This window comes from Mirounga leonina, unplaced genomic scaffold, assembly GCF_011800145.1.
Source record: "Mirounga leonina isolate KUSES-001 unplaced genomic scaffold, KU_Mleo_1.0 Mir_82, whole genome shotgun sequence".
Taxonomy (NCBI): Eukaryota; Metazoa; Chordata; class Mammalia; order Carnivora; family Phocidae; genus Mirounga; species Mirounga leonina.
This window is the reverse complement of record NW_023270825.1, coordinates 36,808,767-36,834,131: the sequence shown is the minus strand read 5'-3', so window position 1 is coordinate 36,834,131 and position 25,365 is coordinate 36,808,767. Positions and strand designations below refer to the sequence as shown.

The following is a 25,365-nucleotide window of genomic DNA, read 5'->3' as shown; positions in this document are numbered from 1 at the left end:
TAACTAGGAACTGCTTTTAAGTTCAGGACAGCGAAACTTTGCTAATACTCATGCAATGTAAATTAAATTTAATGTAAATTAAAATTCTAGGACACATTAAATCTGGGATGCTGGCGATCCAATGTGAAATGAGGATTATCCAAGAGAAAACCTAAGATTGAAAGAGTCTGAATAAAATATATACCTGTAGATACATAAAATTTCTGTTATAATTCACAAGATGCTATTCATAATACTTAACATTTCTGGTGTAATGATGGGATAGTTAGGGTGAAGGAAGATAAATTTTTCACATTAATCCTGCTGTTCTTTTTTCCCACCATGGATATGTATTACAGCAATGATAATAACAATGATATAATAATAACAGTGATTAGTGGTTCATAATAAGTGGAAAGAGTAAAGTTGGAGGAGTGTGGAGGCAAATGTCCTTTGCGCTCAGTTTGGAATTTCTGGCTATGGAAACATAGCCAGTTGTTTTCTCTTATTAAGACATGGAAATTTAACAAGATTCTAAATCCAGAAGTATCTAATTTGATAGCCAAAGCCCTTTTTGCAACTTAGAGAATCCCCAGTACTGCAGAAAGAGCAGATTTTCTTCAAGATCTATATTAGAACTAAAAATTTTTCTAATTAAAATTATAATAAAACTGGACAATAATACAAACCTCCATTTAATCTGTAATGCACCTATGATGTGATGCTAATAGCTTTTGGTATGTATATAGCCAAACTTATAATCTGATTTCCCTAGGTCTGTGATTTGCATTCCAAGCAACAGACTTAAAAATGAAAAATTACTACTCTTGGCTTGTCATTTATATAGCTTTGAGGCATGTATGTGTAGGGGATATAAACATGCCATGAATATGCCAGCTTTTTAAAAAGACAAATAACAAAAACAAAGGAATAGAAGGCTGGGTGATAAGTAAGTATAAAATACTGATGATGAAAACATTATAAATCTAAACCTGAATTAGTGCAAGTACAACATCAGAAAATTTTCACCTGAACTCTGTAACAAAATTATACCACTTCCAGTATGAAATAAGTGAATTCAGACACAAACTAGATGCTTTTTAAAAATGCTTTGAAAACAAAAGCACATAATCAATGAATTATTTATATAACTTTATAGGATGCCAGTATCCAAAAAAACAAAGATGATCTCAAATCCTAAAAAACAATGATTCTACTTTAATGAGTGAAAATAAAGACCTGTTCTTGAAGAATGAATTGGATAATGATAGTAATTATAATTTCATGCTTGATCTTAGTGCCCGGGAAAAGATTCTTGAAATAGCACCAAATATATATATATATGATACATAACAACCCACAACTGATACTAAAACCTACCAATATGGTACTAGACAAGCCATGTCATCTCTGTGGACCTTAATTTAATTCTATTTCCTTTGAATTACATGATGTCTAATGTCCTTTTCATCTCTAAGACAATTATATTAATTATAATTATTATATCCCATATTCTAAGAATATGGTAAGTATAAAATGTTATAGAAGAATATAAGAAGAAAAAAAGTATTTCCCAGAACTATGATGAAAAGATAAAGGCTTATAACTAAGATCATCAATCTTCAATATTGACCAGTCTTGTAAATAATCATTAAAAAATTATAGTGAAAAACATTCTTATAGGAAAACATGTTTTCTGCATGATTGCATAAGGTGAGGACTGGCTAATGGAGCATTACCCTAGATAACACACTTGAAGACAAAACTTTAAAATATTTAAAGCACAAAAATATGTTGAACAAGTACTAAAAAATGATAGAATAATTCATTGAATTAGACATTTTCCAAATACCTATTATGTGCCTGGCACTGTGTCAGACAGTGGGGAGGACAATGACAAAATGACATGGCCTGTGCCTTCAGGGGAGTTAGATTCCAGTAGAAGTAGCAGGCAGTTAAACAAGTAACTATTTTAAAATATTATGGGTATAAGGAGAGATATTTGTTGAAAGAATGGCGAAGACCATTACCTAAACATCCTTTTGTGTTTCAGAGTTATTATTTATCAGCACAAAGTAGATGAAAGAAGTACAATTAAATACAAAGCTAGACAGAGACCGTATGTTACATAGTGGGTTTTGGTTTTTGGTTTTTGGTTTTTTTTACAAATAAATAAAATGTTGAAATTCCAAAGAAGGACTCTCAGAAGAAAGGGCTAAGCCTGTAAGGAAAACATGAAGCCCCAAATCCCATAGCCCTTCTCGAAGGTAATACTTTCTGCTTTGGATTCTGTGCTGCCAACACTTGTCTGTTTGCAAATAAACATCTCACAATTATTAGTCATGTTTGCTCAAGCTGAACATTTCTCTCCTTGAAAATTTAGCACCTGCAGAGAAAACACACACACACATGAAAATATCACTCTTCCAGGCATCTTCAGGTTTCAACTTTGGTGCAGACGAGACAAAACATCTCTAATTGCACAGCTGACTTCCTCTGGAGCCCGTCAGTGCAAGAGATAACAGCCGAGCAGTCTGGCTGCTTGGTCATAAACTGCAATACTTGTAGTATCTAAAAATTTGTGCTTCAATTTTTGCATTATGCCAAATGGTCTGCACTTAATACTAACAGAAAGTGGAATCCCGCCGGCTACAGATTTTCAAGAACACAACCGGCCACATGCTCTCATTAACGGCTGTGCTACACCAAACCTGGGGCTGAGCAGAGCCACCCCGGCTTTAACCAGGGCTGGGCCATGGGTAGGTTTAGAAGCCCATAATGATAGTGAAACTATCTGAAAATTTAAAAAGAGTATGTTCCCATTTGCTACATGAAATTCTTCATGAAGTCAAACTTGAACTGAACCTTGAAAGAAATTGGTCATAAGCTCTTCGTCTGCAAAACGGGCTTCATCAATCATGCTTTTCAGGAAAAATATGGCTCCTGTCAGCATGAACATTGTGTTAATATACACGCATGGTTGGATGCTTATTTCCTTCCACACACTAGGTCATGGGACAGACTAGCTTTGCACTTAAGGAGCATTTTGAAACAGGCACAAAATGGGGAAATTACTACATCTCTGTATAAACAATAAAAATGATTAAGTAAGGAATAATACCAGTTAAGACTGTTAGTAGAGACAGTTAAATACAAGAATGTTAGCTCTGAGTAGAGTTGGCAGTATGATGATATTGAAAGTTGTACTTTTCAGGAGTGTTAAAATAACATTTCTAGACGTAAGAAAATACCAAACACAATGCCACATTTGGTTTACCTAATCCCGTATTTCTGACAATGGGAGAAAGGGCATTTTAAGGGAGAATACATAATTAGCCCTCTTGCTCCTAATTTCCCTTATATAAACTATTATGCTATCTTATTTCTAATGAGATGTTCATTTTACTATTTATCACTGCATACATTTGACAAAATACAGATCTAATCATCAGACAGACTTCAAAACTATACCACTCAGCTTGTATGACCTCCTTGGCAACAGGAGGAAAGCAATACAAGTCAAATGCAAGTTCTTGGTTGAGGATGGGGCAAAATACCCAAGACTACACTTCCAGAAGTTGTGTGCCTCATGCAACTCAATGTCAGTATTTGGAGACTGTGTGGTGACTATTTCCAGAAGCAGGAAGACAAAACACAGAGGTATAAGAAAAGAGCAGGACAAAATCTATCTCTTATCAATGTTTCAAAAATCATTTGAGTATATTAAAAAAAAAAAAGTGTGGGGGCGCCTGGGTGGCTCAGATGGTTAAGCAACTGCCTTCGGCTCAGGTCATGATCCCAGGGTCCTGGGATCGGGTCCCGCATTGGGCTCTCTGCTCAGCAGGGAGCCTGCTTCTCCCTCTGCCTCTCTCTCTCTCTCTCTCTCTCTCTCATGAATAAATAAATAAAATCTTTAAAAAATAAAATAAATAAAATAAATAAAATTTAAAAAAAAGTGTGGGAATAAACCTTCAACTTGAACCATAGGGCTGAACACATCAGATAAAATAATGCTGAGCATGATACAAAATTTGAGGCTCATAGAAGGAGACTCCCTTCATTAAAATGGAAAAAGCCTTGGCCTCTGGGGTCAGAACAAGTGTTCTGGTGATGGCTTGGCCACTGAGTGGTCTAGAAGGAAACTCTTGGAGCCCATGACTTTCTCTTTACCTCTGGTCAAATATATAGCCTCATCAATTTTTAGGACCCAGTTCTTCTTACTTAAAATAAAAAGGATAGTCAAGATGATTTTTAGTCTCAGCTATCTCTAAAATTTTATGAATCCTTCAGTTAATCCTAGTGTATGTATTTCTAAGAGCATTTTACATTTCTTTTACCTAAGAATGGTGAAAACTGAGGACATGCTGATTCTCAGTCAAGAGTCTGAGGCTCTGCAGATGACTTGTCTGGTCTGCTATACTTTGTTAGATGCACTATGATTTGTCTTACAAGAGCATAAACGCTTTCTGCCTTACAGAAAGGGAAAAGCCTTTGATTTTATCCTCTAATCCCATTAGGCTGAAACTACAGACCGAAAGTCCTGCACATATTATAAGAAGATGTGCTTAGGACACTGCTGATTGTTTTAGAAGCTTTCTATTAAGGGAAAATTTAAACAAAAATTATGAAAACATATATTCCCTTTTGGACTATATCTCAGTAGATGAAATTTATTTTCTTTCAAAGCTTTGCTATGTCACCCTTGGCAGGAAAGTCATTCAACCTCTTTGGATCTCATGAGGATGAATGCTTTGTATGAAATTTGAATTATACCTAACCTGCCCATAGGCAGGTATCTGAAATAGATGACCTCTTAAGGTGACTTTAAGCTCTATGATCTCTATTTCTGTGTTGTTAAGTTGAAAACTAATTTGATATACATTCCTATAAACCTGGTCTAATAGAAATTTAAGGCTTCCCTCAGAGAACTGTATTAGATTAATTCTCAATAGCAGATAGTGTCACTAGATATTAGAAGCAAGTATCTGTGTACATCTTCACCTACACAACAGTATCATTATTTTTTTAAATATATTATTTATTTATTTGAGAGAGAGACAGAGAGAGCATGAGCAGGGAGAAAGGCAGAAGGAGAAGGAGAGGGACAAGCAGACTCCCCACTGAGCGCAGAGCCCGACACAGGGCTTGATCCCAGGGCCCTGAGATCATGACCTGAGCCAAAGTCAGATGCTTAACTGACTGAGCCACCCAGGCGCCTCCACAATAGTATCATTATTACTTGTAGATTTCCTGAGATTGCAGAATGTCTGTCACCCATCTGCATAATCCACTTGGATCTGTGTCCTTCATACCAAAGCATATTTTTTATGCTGCAGAAAAGATCATTGACCCCCAACAGTTGGATAATATAGAAAAATAAATCTGCTTATCTAAGAATTTCCTGAAATTGCTCTCTGATAAAACCTAAGAACTTCTTAGTCATAAAAATATCTATTTGGGGAGAGGCAAAGTCACATAGAGACTCTAATTCATCCTTAGTGCCAGTTGAAATGTACTTTAATATAGGTGATAACACCTTATAATATTAACATCCTCGAGCATATCATCCAGTGGATTGCCATGGGCTAGAAGTGGCTAGATGGCATGAACACTGAGAAAGAGGAGATTTTCTCTGGAGTTCCGGGATCACCCTGTAGGTAACACAGGTTAGATACCTGACAACAAAGGCTACTCATGGAAGTGCAAGGTAAGAGAATTAGAGGAAAACAAAATGATAGAAATAGAAGTCAATAAATGTTATTCAATATATATTTATTAATTGAGAACTTGACACCTGCCAAGCATTATTCTAGTCACTGAAGGCATAGCAATGAACAAAATAGATTTCCTCCCCTTGTAGAGCTTACATTCTAGCAGAACATCATATGGAAACCCACCCTGGAAAGGTAGAGACTGTACTGAAGAAGCTCAACTGCAAGTGAGAAGAATATCAAGAATTGCACAGCCCAGTGACAGGAAACAAGGGGAAAGTCTAGAACTAAGAGTCAGATGCGCAGAATCAAGGAAAATGATGATATGGTAGTCTAGAGAACAGCCAGGGATCACATTAACTTTTAGACAGTGGTCACACACTACGAGGCTAGGTTTTTACAGCTGGCCTAGTTCCTATTGCTCTGCCATTCTGATTCTTAAGAACCAAATCTCTACAAGGTGAGAAGCCAGGACAGATTCTGACACCCAGACTATTTTAGTACCTGCAATGTTTTGGATATGAGACTGGCTCATTAAGTACCAAATTCTGCACACAATAACAATTCTGTGTGATAATAAATTATCCTAAATACTGTGTATTTCAATTGAATACGTAACTACCTAGGAGATAAGTGAGTAATCCATGAGTATGGAAGACAGTTGCTCAGAAAGGCATTAGGTTATGTACAAAAATTAAAAGTTGAAGGTCATAAAAGTGTCATTGATCAACTAGTCATCAAATCAATACGAGTCATCAAGACTTGAAACTAAACATGAACATTAAGCCCCTACTCCTATAACCCTATACTGAGAACACATATACACATACACACACCACAAAATACACGTGCACACAGAATCTATGCATTAAGAGACGGGGTCTCTATCCTGGTGGTGTGGGAGTGGGACAGGAAGAGTTCAGACTTGTAAGTAATAAAACTGTCATCAACTAAGAAATATGAGTGCTTCCCTTTATTGCTCTCGTGTATTTAGTAATTGCATGTGTTCAACCACCTCATACAGATTTCCTCCAACTCAAGCGGCAATGATACTGAACTATTCCAAGTTTCTTATTCCAGCAAGTTATTTTTTTAAATTTTATTTTATTATGTTATGTTAATCACCATACATTACATCATTAGTTTTTGATGTAGTGTTCCATGATTCATTGTTTGCATATAACACCCAGTGCTCCATTCAATACATGCCCTCTTTAATATCCATCACCAGGCTAACCCATCCCCTACCCCACTCCCCTCTAGAACCCTCAGTTTGTTCTCAGAGTCCATAGTCTCTCATGGTTCGTTTCCCCCTCTGATTCCCCCCCTTCATTTTTCCCTTCCTAATATCTTCTCTTTTTTTTTTATTCTTATGTTAATCCCCATACATTACATCATTAGTTCTATTTTTTTGTTGTTGTTTTAATATATAATGTATTGTTTGTTTCAGAGGTACAGGTCTGTGATTCAACAGTCTTACACAATTCACAGCACTCACCATAGCACATACCCACCCAGCCACCCCATCCCTCCCACCCCCACTATTCCAGCAACCCTCAGTTTGTTTCCTCCAGCAAGTTATTTTGTCTTCACTTTTATCACTACCTTCAAGCTGCATCCCTTAGAATACCTGGAAGTCAAACTAATGATTTCCACTATACCAGAACAAAAGCTACCTAATGTTGGTTAACATCCAACTAATTCTAGATAGCTTTTGTCTGACCATTCGCTAAATCAGAAGCCAGGGGTGAAGTGTAAGTCATCCTCCACTCTTCCTTGAAGTCTCTGCATGGAAGAACACCTTTCTTCATCTGATAGCCTGAACTAAATGAATCCACCTTTGATTTTCATTAAACACACTGAAATTAAACTCACTAAGGCTCAATAAATTTTTCAGATATTTCAAAAAATAACTCCTCTTAATTTAATTTCTAAAACTTGAGTGAATACATTCCCCTCTTTTCTACAGCTGGGAATCTATAGATAACCAAGCTTATAATCTACTCTAATGATAACTCAGAAATGGAGCAAAAGCCTTAAATTCATAATAGTGAACTTAGTAATGGAAGGAAACTTGATATTTCAGCTTTTCTTTAGTTTTAGACTCTGTTAATAAATTACAAATAATATACAATTCTCATGGCTCAATTAACTCTTAAATAAGCCTTTACACTTTGGAAATGTGAAATGGGAAGGTTTTTCCTACATCTATTTTGAGATATTTTAAAGTAGTAATATTAACTGTAAATATACTTTGCTGTTCTGTTTTCTTCAGGCTCCTAGGAAATTATAGAAAGATTCTGATAACCTAGTGCCCCCAGATTTAACGTTTATGCTATCAATATAGATTAAGGAACTCATTAGTCAACAATAATTCATTCTGCATCATGATTTGAATAAAGCAAATCACTTTCTGAGCAGGATGGGGGCAAAGACAAATTAAGATGCTCCATATGCAGCATCTACCTTTGCAGTCTTTTTGGTTCAGAGATATGACACTGAAATTTAAGACAAGAAGGTTTATGTCTTTTTCTCATAAAACTTACTCCAAAGAGATAATCTTGTAAAGCTGCCTCAGCATTACTGAGAAACACCTCTTTTTGACATGCATGGATACCCAACATTAAACCCTCCTTTCTATGAATTCCTTTAAGAGGTATAACCCTAACTCCATATACATAAAGATTTAATTTACTCTTAAGTATAGGGAAAATAATGACCAAGGTGTGGGCATAGAACGAAGAAATTGCTTTCATACCATAAGCTTTCCCAGTGGGCAGAAATGATGGAAATCTACACTATGTCTTCAACCCAATAATCCATAGGTATGTCCAGAAATGGAATCTATAGCAACAGCCCCAAGAATATCCCTTTCCCTAATGGCAATTCTTTTAGATGAGGAGGGGAAGGGCACAAGTCCTAAGCAAATCTGTCTTTCCATTTGAATTGTTAATAGGTCACTGAAGCTATATGCTATGAATCAATCAGAATTACCTAGTAATACAGTGAAAAAGTTTGATTCACCTTTGTCAGCAAATAGCAGGCAACTTAGATAAAAATGTTTTAGGGGTTGGGGGGGAATGCAAGATGGAGACCTACTATTGGATAGCTGCTTCAATTCTTCATTTTACATTGCCAATGAATATTGAGAATTGAGAGGAAATCCCCCATCCACCTTCCTCTTATCATGGGGAGTATCCTTAAAGGGAGAGCAGAAAGTATATTGATCCGTATGTTTCAAAAGTCTTTCTGAGGTAGATTCAGAGTTCAATTTTATGATCAATATAGCATATCTTGTCCAGGTATCAACAGATGTACATAATAAACTGCTACTTAACGCATTATAGACTATGAAGTGAATTCTTGTTTCTTTACAGGCATTCTGATCAGAATTCAAAGATTTTCAGAAACAAAGATTTTCATGAGGTCATAGGAACCCCTCTCTTGATCCTTTTGGATCCCAGCAATTACATGTAACAACCCAGTAAATAATCCCAATGAAAGATTAAAAATTATTAAAGATCATATAAATAATCTCATATGGCCACATATGAAGGATATACATAAAACACCCTGCCTTTCTTTAGAAGAAAACAATTATTATTATTATTATTATTATTATTATTATTATTATTCTTTTGCTGGTAACATAAGTTTTTATTTTCATTCCAGTTAGTTAACATACAGTGTTATATTAGTTTCAGTTGTACAACCTGAAGTGTTAAATTACTATATTGTACAGTGGAAAACAATTATTGAAAGCTAAAAATTCCAAATTATTCTTCAGCAACTAAATATAGTGACAAAAGGTCACTGTGATGCAGTGGTTAGAACTGAAAAATTTTGACCACTAACTTGCTTTATGGTGGTGGTCCTTTGTCCCACACCAACACCTAGTGTTTCAGATTTAGGCTTTACTGACATCACAAGCAAAGTGAAAATAACTAAAGACAATGCATGAATCTTTTGAGCAAGCAGTATGAGAAATAAATAGCAATAACTCTGGATTAGCATGACTTTTAGCCAGAGGTTATAAATAATGAGTAACAGATGTCTGATCCAGAGTCCTTTTGTTGCATTATCTTAAGTGAAATTCAGGTTTATTTTTAAGCTCTCTTGAATCAGATACTATAAGGCAAGAAAAGTATTTTTATTAGTGGGAAAGAAATGCTTTTCTAGATGAACCAAGTGAAAAAGATAAGACTGAAAAATTAACATGGGTGTTCATCACATACTGAAGAAAGAGGTTTTTTGATCTGAAAGACACTGGAATATTGGAAAAAATGGCATGGATGAAAAGAAAAGAGATGTAAATTTTGCCTTGAATCTAACATGGCCTTATCTGACTCAGAACGAGGCCAAGGAATAAAATCTATCACTGCCTCATCTACAGCATGGGACTATTATGAGGACTCATAAATGTCAATAAGTTAAAAAAGAAAGAATATAGTTAGACAGAAGAGCAGCAAGTGAAATATGAAACCATGCTAGCTTTATTGCTTTTCACATAATCACAAAATGCAATAATATTTTTTGCATTCCCTATTTTTCTCTTTATGTCTCTTCCCACCACCACTTCCCACACCAACTTGGCCTGGTAATTGAAACTTCCAGTTGAATCAGTCCCATGGAAATGGAGCATGGAAAACCAATACCAACCACAGCAGAAAAAAAAAATCTCTAAACATTTTCACTTGGATGTTAAATTTTCTCATTTAATGAAAACTCATGAGAATAATTGGATGCTGAGTCAATGAGCCAGCAAGTATTTATTAAGCACCTGCTAAGTACACAGCATTGTCCCAGGCACTGTGGATTAATATAAATAAATAAATAAATAAAACCAGATGTTTAGTCCTAAAGAGCATAGAATATGTTAGGGGCACAGACTAGAGAATATTATGTATGATATTATATCATATAATATAATAAGGAGTTACTTTCTAAGATTACATTTTAGAAAGTAAGAGAAAAAATAGTATAATGTGTGTTTTACTCACTATGATATCTAATTTCTGGTATTAAAAACAGAACTAAAAGACCAGAACAATGGTAAAAAGTACAGAGGGGAATGAGTGGATTTGATTTAAAATTCCTTATGTTACACTAAAAGAAGGGAAAGCTACTCATTAACAGTAGACTTTGTTAAACATACATATTAAGATTTCTAGAGAAATCACTAAAAGAATAGACATAGAGATTATAACTCCCAAAATAGTCAAGGGGGAAAAAGTCAATCCAAAAGGAAGGAAGGAATGAAGGAACAAAGGACAAAGGAAGGAAAGAAAAGAAAAAGAAAGAAAGAATGAAAGGAAGAAAGAAAAAAGAAAGAAAGAAAAAGAAAAACAAAAATTAGAAATTGAAAGCTTATAAAATAAGATTATAGATAGAACTTTAAAGTACTGGTAATTAAAACATATGTAAACAGACTAAAATCTTTAGTTAAAATCAAGATTGCCAAAGTGAATTTTTCAAAAATATAACAATGAACGATTTATGTGAGATTCAAAAGAGAAATAAAACACTTTTAATGTTCAACCTTTTAGGTTGAAACTTGAAGGTTAAAAATTATATCAGACAAATATTAATCAAAATAAATCTGGTATTAATAATAGACAATAGATCCCCATTCAAAAATCATTATTAAAATATGTGCAAATACTACTAGAGATCAAATAATATAAAAATTATTACTAGAGATATTATGAATTATTGTTAGAGATATAAGAGTTATATAATAATGTTAACTACACTGGAACTTAAAATTAAATTAAATTTAAAAAAGAAACAGATACAAAAAATAATAGTTATATAATAGACATTAGATGCAAAATGTGATACATAGAGTAACTACATATGGGTCAAAATGTTAATTATCCTGAGATGACATTTTAAACTTGTATGTACCTTGTAACATAGCTTCAAAATATATAAAGCAGAAATTGCCAATAGACAGGAGTTTGAAAAATTCACAAAAATGAAAGGAGATTTTAAACACATCTCTCTTAAAAACAGATTCATCAAGCAGATGAAAAAATCTTTAAAGATATTGAGCAACACAGTACATAAACCACAAAATCTGGAGAATTTAATTCTTCTCAAAGGAATGTTAGAAATGAACCATATCAAGGCAGTAAAACAAGTCTTGACAAATTTCAAAAACACTGGCACAATGTAGAATATATTTATATATATATTAGAATATGTGTACAAATACAAATATATTTATTAATGTATCTAATATAAATGTTTATTTTTAATATTTTTAAATATTTATATTAGATTATAAGTTAGCAGTCAATACCTATAAATACAGAGAACAAACTGAAGGTTGCCAGAAGGGAAGGAGAAGGGGGGAGGAGTAAAATGGGTGAAGGAGAGTGGGAGATACAGGCTTCCAGTTACGGAATGAATAAGTCATGAGAATAAAAGGCACAGCACAGGGAATATAGTCAATGATATTGTAATAGAATTGCATGGTGATGGAGGGTAGCTACATTTGTGGGTGAGCACAGCATAATGTTTAGAGAAGTTGAATCACTATGTTGTACACCTGAAACTAATGTAACATCATGTGTCAACTATACTCAAATTTTAAAAATTCTGAAATAAATAAATAAAAATGGAAAAAATTCAGCAGTTGATAGCAAAAATAAAAAAAAAAACACTCATGCATTTAGAAATGTTAAAATAAGCTTTTAAATAACCTACAGGTTAAAGAAGAAAGATATCAAAATAGAAATTGGAAAACACTTAGAACTGAACACTATCTTGTATCTAATCTAAGGCATGCAGTTTTTCACATTTTAATATCTCTGAAATCAGAATATATCTTATAATCAATGATAACTTTCAACTATAGGTGGCCAGATGACATAATTGCCATTACCTTCACATAATGGATTGTTATTCCTGGTGACTTAACAAGAAAATTGCATCCTTCATATTCCCGTGTGCAAAACATTTAGGATCATTTAAGGAAAAAATACAAATTCTGTTTCTTCACCAAAAATGATCCAGTGGCATATTTCTGGTAAGATCAAGAGAGCACCTGGGTCAAAACTCACAGAATAGCTGTCAGCATTTTGGAAGCAAATCCCAGGAAAAATAGTAAAGCACTCTTTTTTTTTTTTTTTTTTAAGATTTTATTTATTTATTTGACAAAGAGAGACAGTGAGAGAGGGAACATGGGAGGGGCAGTGGGAGAGGGAGAAGCAGGCTCTCCATGGAGCAGGGAGCTCGATGCGGGGCAGGGAGCTCGATGCGGGGCAGGGAGCTCGATGCGGGGCTCGATCCCAGGACCCTAGGATCATAACCTGAGCCGAAGGCAGACGCTTAACGACGGAGTCACCCAGGCGCCCCAGTAACGCACTCTTTAAGGAATGCCTTTGATGGCACAGAGGATGACTTAATACGGACAAAAATAAAAGTCTATGACTGAATCAATGAATGATTCAGAAGAGATGGATTCTGAATGTGAAGAAGCTTAATATCTTAACCAATTTGGTTATAAATATTTCTTTCACATATATGCACAAGAGCAATACATGGCATAACTACATGTTTTTTTTTTTTAATTTTATTATGTTATGTTAGTCACCATACAATACATCATTAGTTTTTGATGTAGTGATCCACGATCCATTGTTTTCGTATAACACCCAGTGCTCCATGCAGTACGTGCCCTCCTTAATACCCATCACCGGGCTAACCAATCGCCCCTCCCCCCTCCCCTCTAAAACCCTGTTTGTTTCTCAGGTCCATAGTCTCTCATGGTTCATCTCTCCCTCCAATTCCCCCCGCCCATTTTTCCCTTCCTTCTCTTAATGTCCTCCATGTTATTCCTTATGTTCCACAAATAAGTGAAACCATATGATAATTGACTTTCTCTGCTTGACTTATTTCACTTAGCATAATCCCCTCCAGTCCCATCCATGTTGATGTAAAAGTTGGGTATTCACCTCTTCTGATGGCTGAGTAATATTCCATTGTATACATGGACCACATCTTCTTTATCCATTCATCTGTTGAAGGGCATCTTGGCTCTTTCCAGTTTGGCTATTGCGGACATTGCTGTTATGAACATTGGGGTGCCTATGGCCCTTCTTTTCACTACATCTGTGTCTTTGGGGTAAATACCCAGGAGTGCAATTGCTGGGTCATAGGGTAGCTCTATTTTTAAATTTTTGAGGAACCTCCACACTGTTTTCCAAAGTGGCTGTACCAACTTGCATTCCCACCAACAGTGTAAGAGGGTTCCCCTTTCTCTACAACCTCTCCAACATTTGTTGTTTCTTTCTCTGTCCATTTTTGCCATTCTAACTGGTGTAAGGTGGTATCTCAGTGTGGTTTTGATTTGGATTTCCCTGATGGCTAATGATGACGAACATTTTTTCATGTGTCTGTTAGCCATTTGTATGTCTTCTTCAGAGAAGTGTCTGTTCATCTCTTCTGCCCACTTTTTTACTTGATTATTTGTTTTTTTGGGTGTTGAGTTTGAGAAGTTCTTTATAGATTTTGGATACCAGCCCTTTATCTGTAGTGTCATTTGCAAATATCTTCTCCCATTCTGTGGGTTGCCTCTTTGTTTTGTTGACTGTTTCCTTTGCTGTGCAGAAGCTTTTTATCTTGATGAAGTCCCAAAAGTTCATTTTTGCTTTTGTTTCACTAGCTTTTGGAGATGGATCTTGAAAGAAGTTGCTGTGGCCGACGTCAAAGAGATAACTACATGTTTTTAAAAGTGTATAGAATCATCCAATAAGTGTAAAATAAAAATTAGTAATTATAAGAAACCATTATGCTATAATTTATTTTTTCTAAGTGTTATACAAAATAATCCTTAGAATAAATGATGAACTATGGTACCATATGTGGCAATTGTGTGATAAAGCTAAGAGAAAGTACTGAACACTTACAATAAAGAGATGAAAGTCTGAAAACAAATGAGCTCAGCATCCAAATAAAGAAGTTTAAGAAAATAAATGAAAAAAATATTAAATGAAGGAAAGAGCTAAGAGCAGAGCAAAAACTAGTAAAAAAGAAAACAAAAGGGGCACCTGGGTGGCTCAGTCGTTAAGCGTCTGCCCTCAGCTCAGGTCATGATCCCAGGGTCCTGGGATCTAGTCCCACATTGGGCTCCCTGCTCAGGAGGAAGCCTGCTTCTCCCTCTCCCATCCCCACTGCTTGTGTTCCATCTCTCGCTGTGTCTCTCTCTCTGTTAAATAAATAAACAAAATCTTTAAAAAAAAGTGGTTGAATGTCCTTTGAGAGACTTAGCATGATACTAACATAAAGTTACATAAGGATAGTAGGGATGTGGCAGGTGGGAACATGTGTTTCCATCCATCACTCTGTTCATCCATCCAGCTACTTACATTATTGCTGTTGGGGACCAGGGCTAGACACTTTGGAAGATGCAAAGTCCATGTGTATGTGTCTCTCTGATGTTTGAGAAGGGTGAATTTTGCATACGTTTGCTGTACATGGTTGATTTTGTTTTATTTGACAGAGAGAGACACAGTGAGAGAGGGAACACAAGCAGGGGGAGTGGGAGAGGGAGAAGCAGGCTTCCTGCAGAGCAGGAGCCCGATGTGGGGCTCAATCCCAGGGCCCTGGGATCATGACCTGAGCCGAGGGCAGACGCTTAACAACTGAGCCACCCAGGTGCCCCTAAAACTATATTTCTTAAAAATAACACCTGGGTGGCCTGCTTCTCCTTCTCCCACTCCCCCTGCTTGTGTTCCCTCTCTTGCTGTGTCTCTCTCTGTCAAATAAATAAATAAAATCTTTAAAAAAAAAAAAAAGAAAGAAAAAAATATGATGTAGAGGGTCAACAAAACCAAAAATTGTTTCTTTAAAAAAAAAAAAAAGAATAAAAGTGCCTAGCAACACTGATCAAGGAAAAGAGAGAAAAGTAGAAACAAATAATAATAAAATAAAGAATAAACATAAATGAAGGCACAGCAGAAATTAACAACTGTGATGAAATGAAAACGTATGCTAATAAATTTGAAAATTCATGTGAAATGAACACATTTCTACTAAGTGTAATTTAACAAAACTTATCAACATAGCAAAACTGGCTCAAAAAGAAAAAGGAAACTTGGGCGCCTGGGTGGCTCAGTTGGTTAAGCGACTGCCTTCGGCTCAGGTCATGATCCTGGAGTCCCGGGATCGAGTCCCACATCGGGCTCCCTGCTCGGCAGGGAGTCTGCTTCTCCCTCTGACCCTCCTCCCTCTCATGCTCTCTGTCTCTCATTCTCTCTCTCAAATAAATAAATAAAATCTTTAAAAAAAAAAAAAAGAAAAAGGAAACTTATCTTTTGACACTATAAATGTTGAAAAAATTGAATCAGAATTAAAATCTTAGCACAATATCACTAAGTATAGATGGTTTTTTCAGGGACATTCTATGAAGCATTCAAGAAATATGAATTCAGCCTTACATGAAACTCCTTCAGAATCCAGAAAAATTGGGAAAAGTCCCACTCTTTATGGGGCTAGTTCACCTGGATACCCATTGCTAATCTCACTTACAAAAATAGATGCAAAATTCTCAGTAAAACATTAGCAAAAATAACTCACCAATTTATGAAAAAAGTTACACATCTACATGAAAATGATTCATAAGGACCAAACAAGTTCATTCCAAAGATGTAAGATTTAATGTTATAAAATGTATTATTCTAGTTTACTATGTTAACAGATTAAAAGAGGAAACATGATCTTCTCAATAAATTTGTTATAAAAATTATCAGCAAACTAGAATAAAAAGACCCTTCTTTATTTAACATGATAGGGGTTATTTTTTAAAACTATAACAAACATAATACTTGATGGTAAAACAGAAAAGTATTTCTTTTGAAAGCAGAAGCAAGGTAAGAATTTTCATTTTCATCACTTTTGTCACCAAATGAGGAATTCTAGATGGTTCCAATAAGACCAAAAAAAAAAAAAAAAAAAAAGAGTTAAAAGTGTTAGGGTTGAAAGAAAAAATATTATGTATTATGTATATCTATAGACAATTTTTTAGAAATGATAAAAGTTTATCACTATGATTAACCTATAAATTTAATAAAGAAACATTAATGGCTTTCCTATTCAATATCTATGAATGGTTAGAAAACATAATTTTAAAGTATACTATTATAATTCACTAATACAACAAACATGTATTAAGTGGCCATTATGTGTCATGAACTAGTCTATGGGCTGGGACAATATAAGTTAAAAACAGACATACATAAATAAATAAAGCACAAAAATTTCTGCCCATGTTAAGTTCTCTATAGATATATATGTATATATATAACATTATATATAATATAGAATATACACCATATATATTATATTATCATATATTATACATTTAATGTATATGTTTTTTATAAACTTAACAATAAATATATAAGACCTTTATGGAGAAAATTATAAACACATAGAAATAAATACCATGCTCCTTTCTTTCCATGCCGATAGCGCTCTCACAAACATGTTGAACGTTCCTAAAACCAGCCAGACTTTCTGCAAGAAGTGTGGCAAGCACCAGCCCCACAAAGTGACACAGTACAAGAAGGGCAGAGATTCTCTTTATGCCCAGGGAAAGCGGCGTTATGACAGGAAGCAGAGTGGCTATGGTGGGAAGACTAAGCCAATTTTCCAGAAAAAGGCTAAAACTACAAAGATTGTGCTGAGGCTTGAATGTGTTGAGCCCAACTGCAGATCTAAGAGAATGCTGGCTATTAAGAGATGCAAGCATTGTGAACTGGGAGGAGATAAGAAGAGAGAGAGCCAAGTGATCCAGTTCTAAGCTTCATATTTTGTTAATATTATGAAGACAATAAAATCTTGAGGTTATGTTCACTTCAAAAAAAAAAAAAAAAAAGAAAGAAGAAATACCATGCTCAATATCATGAAATACCATTTCTCTAACAACTGATCTACAGTTTCAAGGTAAAATCAAAATGTCAACAGGTTGTAGGTATTCCTAGGTGTGTGTGCATAAATTTGCTTGGTGATTCTAAAACTGGAAGAGAAAAATGCCAAGAAGGGTCATAACATTCCAAAATGAGCAGCACCAGACTGAAAGATTTGCCTTACTTTATAATAATACTAATTATAAACTTCTACTAACAAAAAGCAACAAGTAAATATTGGAGAGGCAGTGTAGTATCCAGAGCCAGACTACCTGAGCTCAAACTTTGGGTCTGCCACTTTCCAGATGTGTGACTCTAGAAAAGTTAGGCTTTTGTGCCTAAGTTGCCCACATCTATAAAATTAGGGTAATAAGAGTAACTTCCTTATAAAGATTAAATGAATTAATCTTTATAAAACTCTTAGAACAGCAACCAGCACATAGTAGGTACTATACATGTATTTGATAAACAGACAGTGTGGTAGATATATGGAAAGACAGGTAACTCCATCAGCTGCGTGCGTTTATGAAAGCTTGACGTATAAAACATGTGACACTGCAGATGAGTTGGCGGAAATGAACAATTCGATAAATGGTACTAAAATGTCCAGATCTGGGAAAATGAAACTAAATCCCTACCTCACATCTTTTTTTTTTTAAGATTTTATTTATTTATTTGAGAGAGAGAGACACAGCAAGAGAGGGAACACAAGCAGGGGGAGTGGGAGAGGGAGAAGCAGACTTCCCGCTGAGGCGGGAGCCCAATGTGGGGCTCGATCCCATGACCCTGGGATCATGACCTGAGCCGAAGGCAGAGCTTAACGACTGAGCCACCCAGGCGCCCCTCCCTACCTCACATCTTAATAAAAAATGCATTTTAGATCTGACTAGGGTTTAAATCGAAGTGGAAAAATATTTTAACATTCAGAAGGAAATATAGGAGAGTATTCCTAAGATCTCAAACAAGACGGCAAAAGCACAAACCGTGAAAGATTGGTTTGACTACATTAAATGAAGATCTGTTCCTAAGATACCATAATGAAGGTAGCAGAGTGGTGCAGAGGAAGTTTGCTGGCCCATAAGATACCACAATGAAAATGAAAATATGCGACACACTGGGAGAAGATATTTGCAACTAAAGATATATCCAGAATATAGAAAAAATAACTTGGAATCAATTAAAAAGACAAACAACCAAATGAAAATGAACAGAAGATTTGAAAAAGTCTATTATAGAATAAGAGACATATGAAATGGTTCTCATCTTAAAAAAAAAAAAATATTTAAAATTCTGATTAGTAATCAGGGAACCTAACCTGAAAACACAGTTATCACATTCCCATCCACCTGGTGGTGATGTGGATCAGGACCTCATGTTTACTGCCGGTGGAACACCATGGAAATAAAATTTCACATCATCTTGTAAAGTTGACCAAATGCACAGCTATGACACAGTAATTCCTCTCATAGGCATGTACATATATACACTTCTTGTACATCCGCACTGAGAGATGTAAAAAAAATGTTTACAGAAGCACTGTTTGTACTGAAAATAAAACTAGAGATAATCATAACATGTAGCACACTTTAGACTGGTAACAAGAATTGCAGGAGCCATACAACAGAGCACTATTCAGCAGCGACAAAAAAATGAACCACAGTCTCACATAACACAGTGAATGAATCTAATACACATAATGGTCAGGCAAATGAGAAAGTCACAGAAAAATGCATATAGTGTATGAATCCATTTATATAAAATGCAAAAACAGGTAAAACTAAGCAATGTATTATTTGGGGACACATTCCTTAGGTATGGAAACAAAACCAGGAGAGTGGTTTCCTCTAAGGCAGAGGGAAGAATATTGGATTGTCAAGGACCAGGGTGACATCTAAAGCGCAGGCAGTGTTTCTTTTTTTCTTTAAGCTGGGTGGTAGGTGCATTTTGCTGCTTTGATACTGTACATATATTTGATAGACACTCTTTAAGTACACGATGTATCACATGACAAAAACAATTCTAACAAATAAAGAATACTTGTAATTTCTACCCTCAGCAAAATGTATAATACTTTAAAAAATACATGTAGGGGCCCCTCAGTGGCTAAGTTGGTTAAGTGTCAGACTCTTGGTTTCGGCTCAGGTCCTGATCTCAGTGTTCTGAGTTGGAGCGCCCTGTGGGGCCCCATGCCCAGCATGGAGTCTGCTTGTCCCTCTCCCTCTGCTCCTCCCCCTCTCTCTTGAATAAATAAAATCTTAAAAATATATATATATATGTAAACAGATGTTTATTTTATAATCCATATGCAGCTTATTTTATTTTGTTGTGATAAGAACACTGTACATGGGACCTAGCCTCAGAACAGATTTTGAAATGGCATTTCTAGACGCTTCTACAACTGCTACACAATGTTTCCATCTTGCAGAACTGAATCTTGCTAACAAACCCTTATAAAGTTTCATGAAACTTTTTTTTACTTGCACACTTATTTCCCCACTCTTGGAAACTGTGACCTAATGACCTCTCTAACACTGAAGTAGGCTGAGTCTGATAGAGGGAGTATGGTATGTTTTTTAAGAAGCCAATTCTGTAGTCAGAGAAACCTGGCTTAAATCCTGACTCTGCCACCAGTTAGCTGTAGGACTTCAGACAAATCACTTAATTTTTCCTTGTTCCAATTTTCTCATCTGAAAAAAATGTGGATAATAATATCTATTTCATAAGACTGTTATAAATACATTTATGAAAATTATGTGGTTTTCCATAAATTATGAAAATTAGAAACAGTGTCAGACCCATAACTAGGGCATAATAAGTAGTTGTGGATAAGAGCAGAATACTGTAGTCCTCTGATTATATTCCAAATGAAAGAACTGACCTCCCTTCATCCTTGTCACAACACCCTTGTGTTCCTGTCAAAAGATGGAGTCCTCAAACCACTACCTCTACCACATACACCCATGCCCACACCTACACACTCCTCTACTACTAAATCTTACCCCCTCCTGGTTTCCATTTTGCTAAAAATCTTCTCAGGATGAGAATGTGGCAAGTGTTTATTTTGAAAATTGGGTTTCTCCCAGAGGGGGAAGAAATGGGACCCAACTCAGAGTCTGCCCCTTTAGAAATAAGAAGGGACCACTCTTCCGAGATTGAGGGAAAGATGGGCTGAAAGGCAGAAAGTGAAAGTGAATGCTGGGTACCATCAATCTTGTTACTTTCCATCTCTGGACCCCAGTTTAACTGAAAAGCTTGGTCAGCCAACATGTCTGGTCCTCTTCAGTACTAGCACTCTATCAGCCCATGTAGGATGCTGACTCACTGCAAGCTCAGAAAAAAATAATTTAGAAGTGGCAGGGAATGTGCCAGGGGATCAGTGATAAATAAAGAAGAAGATTATTCCACAATGACAAAGACGAAACTGGACTGCATCATTCATATGGCCCGAGGAAGCAGCTAGAAAAATAATGACTAGATTGATGGATGGTTGGCTTCATTGCTGGGGCTATCAAAGTTATACAGAATGTATGATTACTAAAGCTATTATAAATAGTTTAATACTAAAAGTTGATCTTATGTCATATCTAAATAATTTCATTATATTATAAATAATATTTATTTTTCAGAAAATATTGATTGTGAGATCATAGTCTTTTTCCTTAAATGAAAAAGTCATTCTTATATCAATTTATTAAGAAGCTATAAAACATTTATGTGAAACTAAGAGAGCATGGCTTTTGAACATGTCAGAAATGATGGCATCCCTATAAGATTACCCCAAGACTACTCCTTGATGAAGTCATTACAAATGCAACTTCCTCAGAAATGCACATCATCTTCATCAAGAATGCAAGTAAATCAAAAAGTAGCTGTTTCCACATGGGCATATAAATAATTTTAGTCTAAGTTAACTCTTTATACATCAAGAATGAAATTACCAGAATATTTTCTCTTAATCACTGTATGTGTTTTTCCTTCATCAGCACGGCTCTCCTGTTTTACACAAGTGAAGGGTCTCCACACTGAATTCAGTCATATGATGCCACTTTTATGCTATTATTATAGACTCAAAAGCAGATGAAACCTAGTTAGAAGCAGCCTAATTAATTTGACTGGAGGGGGTATTATGTTTGATTCTTGCCATCCAACCAGAGAGATCCTCTCGTCTTCAGCAAAATTGCACCCATACATAGAGCCCCAGCCCTCCCCCCGCACCCCGCCCCCCCCCCCGGTCCTCTGTGGTTTCCTTATAAGCCACACCATCTGGAGAAGCTGCCTTGGGTCACCTCACACATGCATACACATACACACACACACACTTCACAGAAATTAAGCCCTCATCAAAGGTGCAAAATCATTTTTCTTTTAGTCAGGTTTATCATTTTTCATAGTTTTCACAGATGATATACTGAAGTTTAAGTGGCTGCTAAAGATAACCACTAGCCTTTGATAAAATAAAAAGTGCTGAGTTCCACCTTGGATGTACATCTCACAATTCATTTTCCCCTACCACAAGCCAAATGGAGGTCTTACATCTGAAATTTGATTATGTCTGACTTCCACAAAGCTTACCACCTATAATAGTAACCATTAGCTTACATGTAAGAGCTTTGCTTTTCAGGGAAAAAGAAGTTTAAAAGAGAATGGAACTAACTTAGATTATGATGTAAAGAATATTCATTTATAAAGTTTAAATTTTACCCCACCCCTGATCTAGATGTGTTTCTGAGTATGAGTATATTTTTTTTGTTTACAGAATCAGAGCTCTGGAGGAGTCACTGAGAAGTCATTAAGCCAATCATTGGGGTTCAGATGGAACTGTACCCAAACTAGGTTAAGAAAAAAAAACTACCCCCCTCCTGATGAAGTCCCAATAAGTAGCCACAACTTCCCTTCCTTTCCTCTCCCCAAATTTCAAAACCTCACCAGTTCCTCAGATCTTTTTGGAATATACAATGAAGCCTCTTTTGTTTTGTTTCAGCTTTGGTAACATTTGCATAATAACCCTGATACTGAAAATTATTAATGAAGATAGAAAATAATGAGGCACAGAGAATAAGGCCATAGAAAGTGAGCACTATGCATGTCTGCCATGAAAGTCATTCCCATCCTGGCCTTAATCTCACAATGACCCCACGATAAAAGTTTGGATTCTTTCTACCTTCTTTTTCCTGTCCTTGCTAAGATTACTTTTCCTCTCTTCTCCTTCACTTTGGGGGAAAAACACAAGATGACAGATGTTAGGTAAGAGTCCTGGATTCTCCCAACAAAAATGAAGTCATGAAATCATGAAGTTGCTAAAGGATAGAAAATTATTCTGTGGCATGTGTTCATTTGCTGTCAAAATTCCTGTTAGCTTTCCCACTCTCCAGTAAATGAGGCCAACTTCCCACTCTGGGAAGCAATGTCAGCAGAGGGGAGAGAAGTGTGGTGCAGCCAGCTTCCAGGCTGAGCCAATCATGTCTAATTCTCCCAGGCCCTCAGTCACACTCACTTGCTACATTGCAAGGACCCACAGAGTGCTTTTCTTTCTTTCTTTTTTTTTTTTTTTTTTGTGCTTTTAAATAGGCTCTCCATGGCACAATAAAAGAGAAAAATGTTCAGTAACAGTTACTGAGATGGGCGGAAACTGAAGCGGGAACCAGGCCCACTTCTCATCCATCCGCCACCCACGCAGAACATGACAGCGTTGCCTCCTGCCTATTGCTCTGCTTCTTCCACATGGTTGGAAAGCTGCCTTCCTTACTCAAAAAGGTAACACACCTACTGTAAAAATTCTACGTGAGCTCCCTTCACGGACAAGGACTACAGTTTTATTCAACCTCATAGTTTGTTTTTTTAATTTTTCTCCAGTATTTTAATATCTTGACTGCATTCATTCATTCATTCATTCATTGTCATTCATTTACTGAGAGTCTAATGACTGTCAGACACCATGCTCAGTTCTTGTTAGGAAATGATGAGCAAACCTACACATTCCCTGTGTTCAGGGGAGCTTACAATCTATCCAGTGGGGAGGATTAAATTAAAAAGTCACACATGTGACCTTTGTATGTGGATGTGTGTCATCACAGATATACATATAGTTGGTGCTGGGAGTTTATTAAAGGCTGAGATGACCTGAGTTGGAAGACTTCCAATGAAATAGTGATCAAGTTGAGATGTAGAGGAAACATAGAAGCTCATTCCGTAACAAAGCCACTTCCCTCTCTTTGACACAAATCTATATTTCACTTGAGTCAACACTGCTCATAATTTCCATTAAGAATGAGAAAAATCCATCTTCTCTTTTAAAGAAAAGTTTGGATACTGAAAATGTAAGACCTGTCTAGTTCTCTGTTGAACAATAACAGAACACAGCTAGGCTTTTCCCCTTTGCTTTCCAACTGAAATTGTTAAACTCATAAATATTAAAAGAACAGACCACCCTTCACATATAAAAGTCATGTTGTTCACTCACCATAAGTAGGATACAAATTAGAGAGTTTGGGCTTTTTCTTTTCTTTCTTTCTTTCTTTTTTTTTTTTGAGATAGTGAGAGAGAGGGTGTGCAAGAAAGGGGCAGGGGCAGAGGGAGAGGAAGTGAGAGAGAATCTTAAGCATGCCCAGCATAGAGCCTGACTGGAGGCTCGATCTCACAACCCTGAGATCATGACCTGAGCTGAATTCAACAGTTGGATGCTTAACCAACTCAGCCACCGAGGTGCCCCTCTTGTGAACTCTTATTTTTGGTAACATCAATATTCCTTCTCATTTCACTTTCCCCATGAAGGTACATGAAAGGTACATGTTTGTAAAGACTGTTTACTGGATTGAACAGGGAATCAGAATCCAACTCAGTTCAAAATACTTTCTAACACCTTACCTAAGGTATTTCAAAACAAAACTGTGTCCTTCATTGGACACTTACAACACCATCTCATTTTTTCCTGAATTTTTTGTTAAGCCCCATTGTTTTTTCTTAATCTTACAATCTGAATCCCTTCTTGTAATTCTGACAATTTCCTACATGTACAAAACCTAGATAAACAGAGGTCTCTCTTTAATTATTTAATTCTGCTGCCTTGATTTTCGTTAGCATAACATCCGGCATGTTGGCTTGGATGCACAGTCTCAGGAAAACTGGAAAAATTAATCAGGCTCAGTGACAAAGATCCTGTGTTTCTCATCTATATAGAAACATAAAATATGGCCCAGTCATACCTGGAGTGTTTTAGGAGTGATTACAGGGAAGCAACATAGATCTTGTCCATTACTCCCCCTTGTTTATGAGGCCTGTCATTCTATCAGAGCAGAAAATGAAATAAGTCTGCGATGATTTGTCTTCACAGTACCACGCTGTTTCCTAGTTTATCATGCATTTTTATTCACTCCCACTTGATAGTCTCGTTGATGGTTTCATGCTATTCTTAAAGAAAGGGCAACTCCCAAGGTTATATAACAAGGGGCCAGGAATCCAAAGAGATCAGTATCCAGGACAAGAAACCAAGACGCTGCAATCCAGGAATGCCTACAGGGTAGAAAAACTGGGAACCGCACTGAAGCAAAGAGTTTGAGTAACAAGTATCAGAAATTAAAAGCAAATAAGACCTCAATACTAAGTGACATCTTTTTGTCATTTCCTGCTCATTTGTTTATTTTCTGTAAAGCAGGAAGCAGTTTTCAAGTCTGGGTTTCCTGGCTGAGTGTCAAATGATAGGCACAAAGTACAGCAGCATCTGAAACTTGCTCTGGCCCATGTCCTACATAATAACATCATAT

General features: G+C 36.0%; 2 protein-coding genes across 2 annotated transcripts in view; one reads left to right on the top strand and one right to left on the bottom strand.

Moving 5' to 3' along the window:
• Positions 1-25,365, bottom strand: part of KCNH5 (potassium voltage-gated channel subfamily H member 5) — a 294,759-nt gene that overhangs the window by 131,283 nt on the left and 138,111 nt on the right. The window lies entirely within an intron of this gene.
• On the top strand, positions 17,182-17,499 carry LOC118002267 (60S ribosomal protein L36a-like). Its single transcript, XM_034992618.1, has one exon. It carries the CDS (start codon positions 17,182-17,184, stop codon positions 17,497-17,499), a length of 318 nt encoding a protein of 105 aa, XP_034848509.1.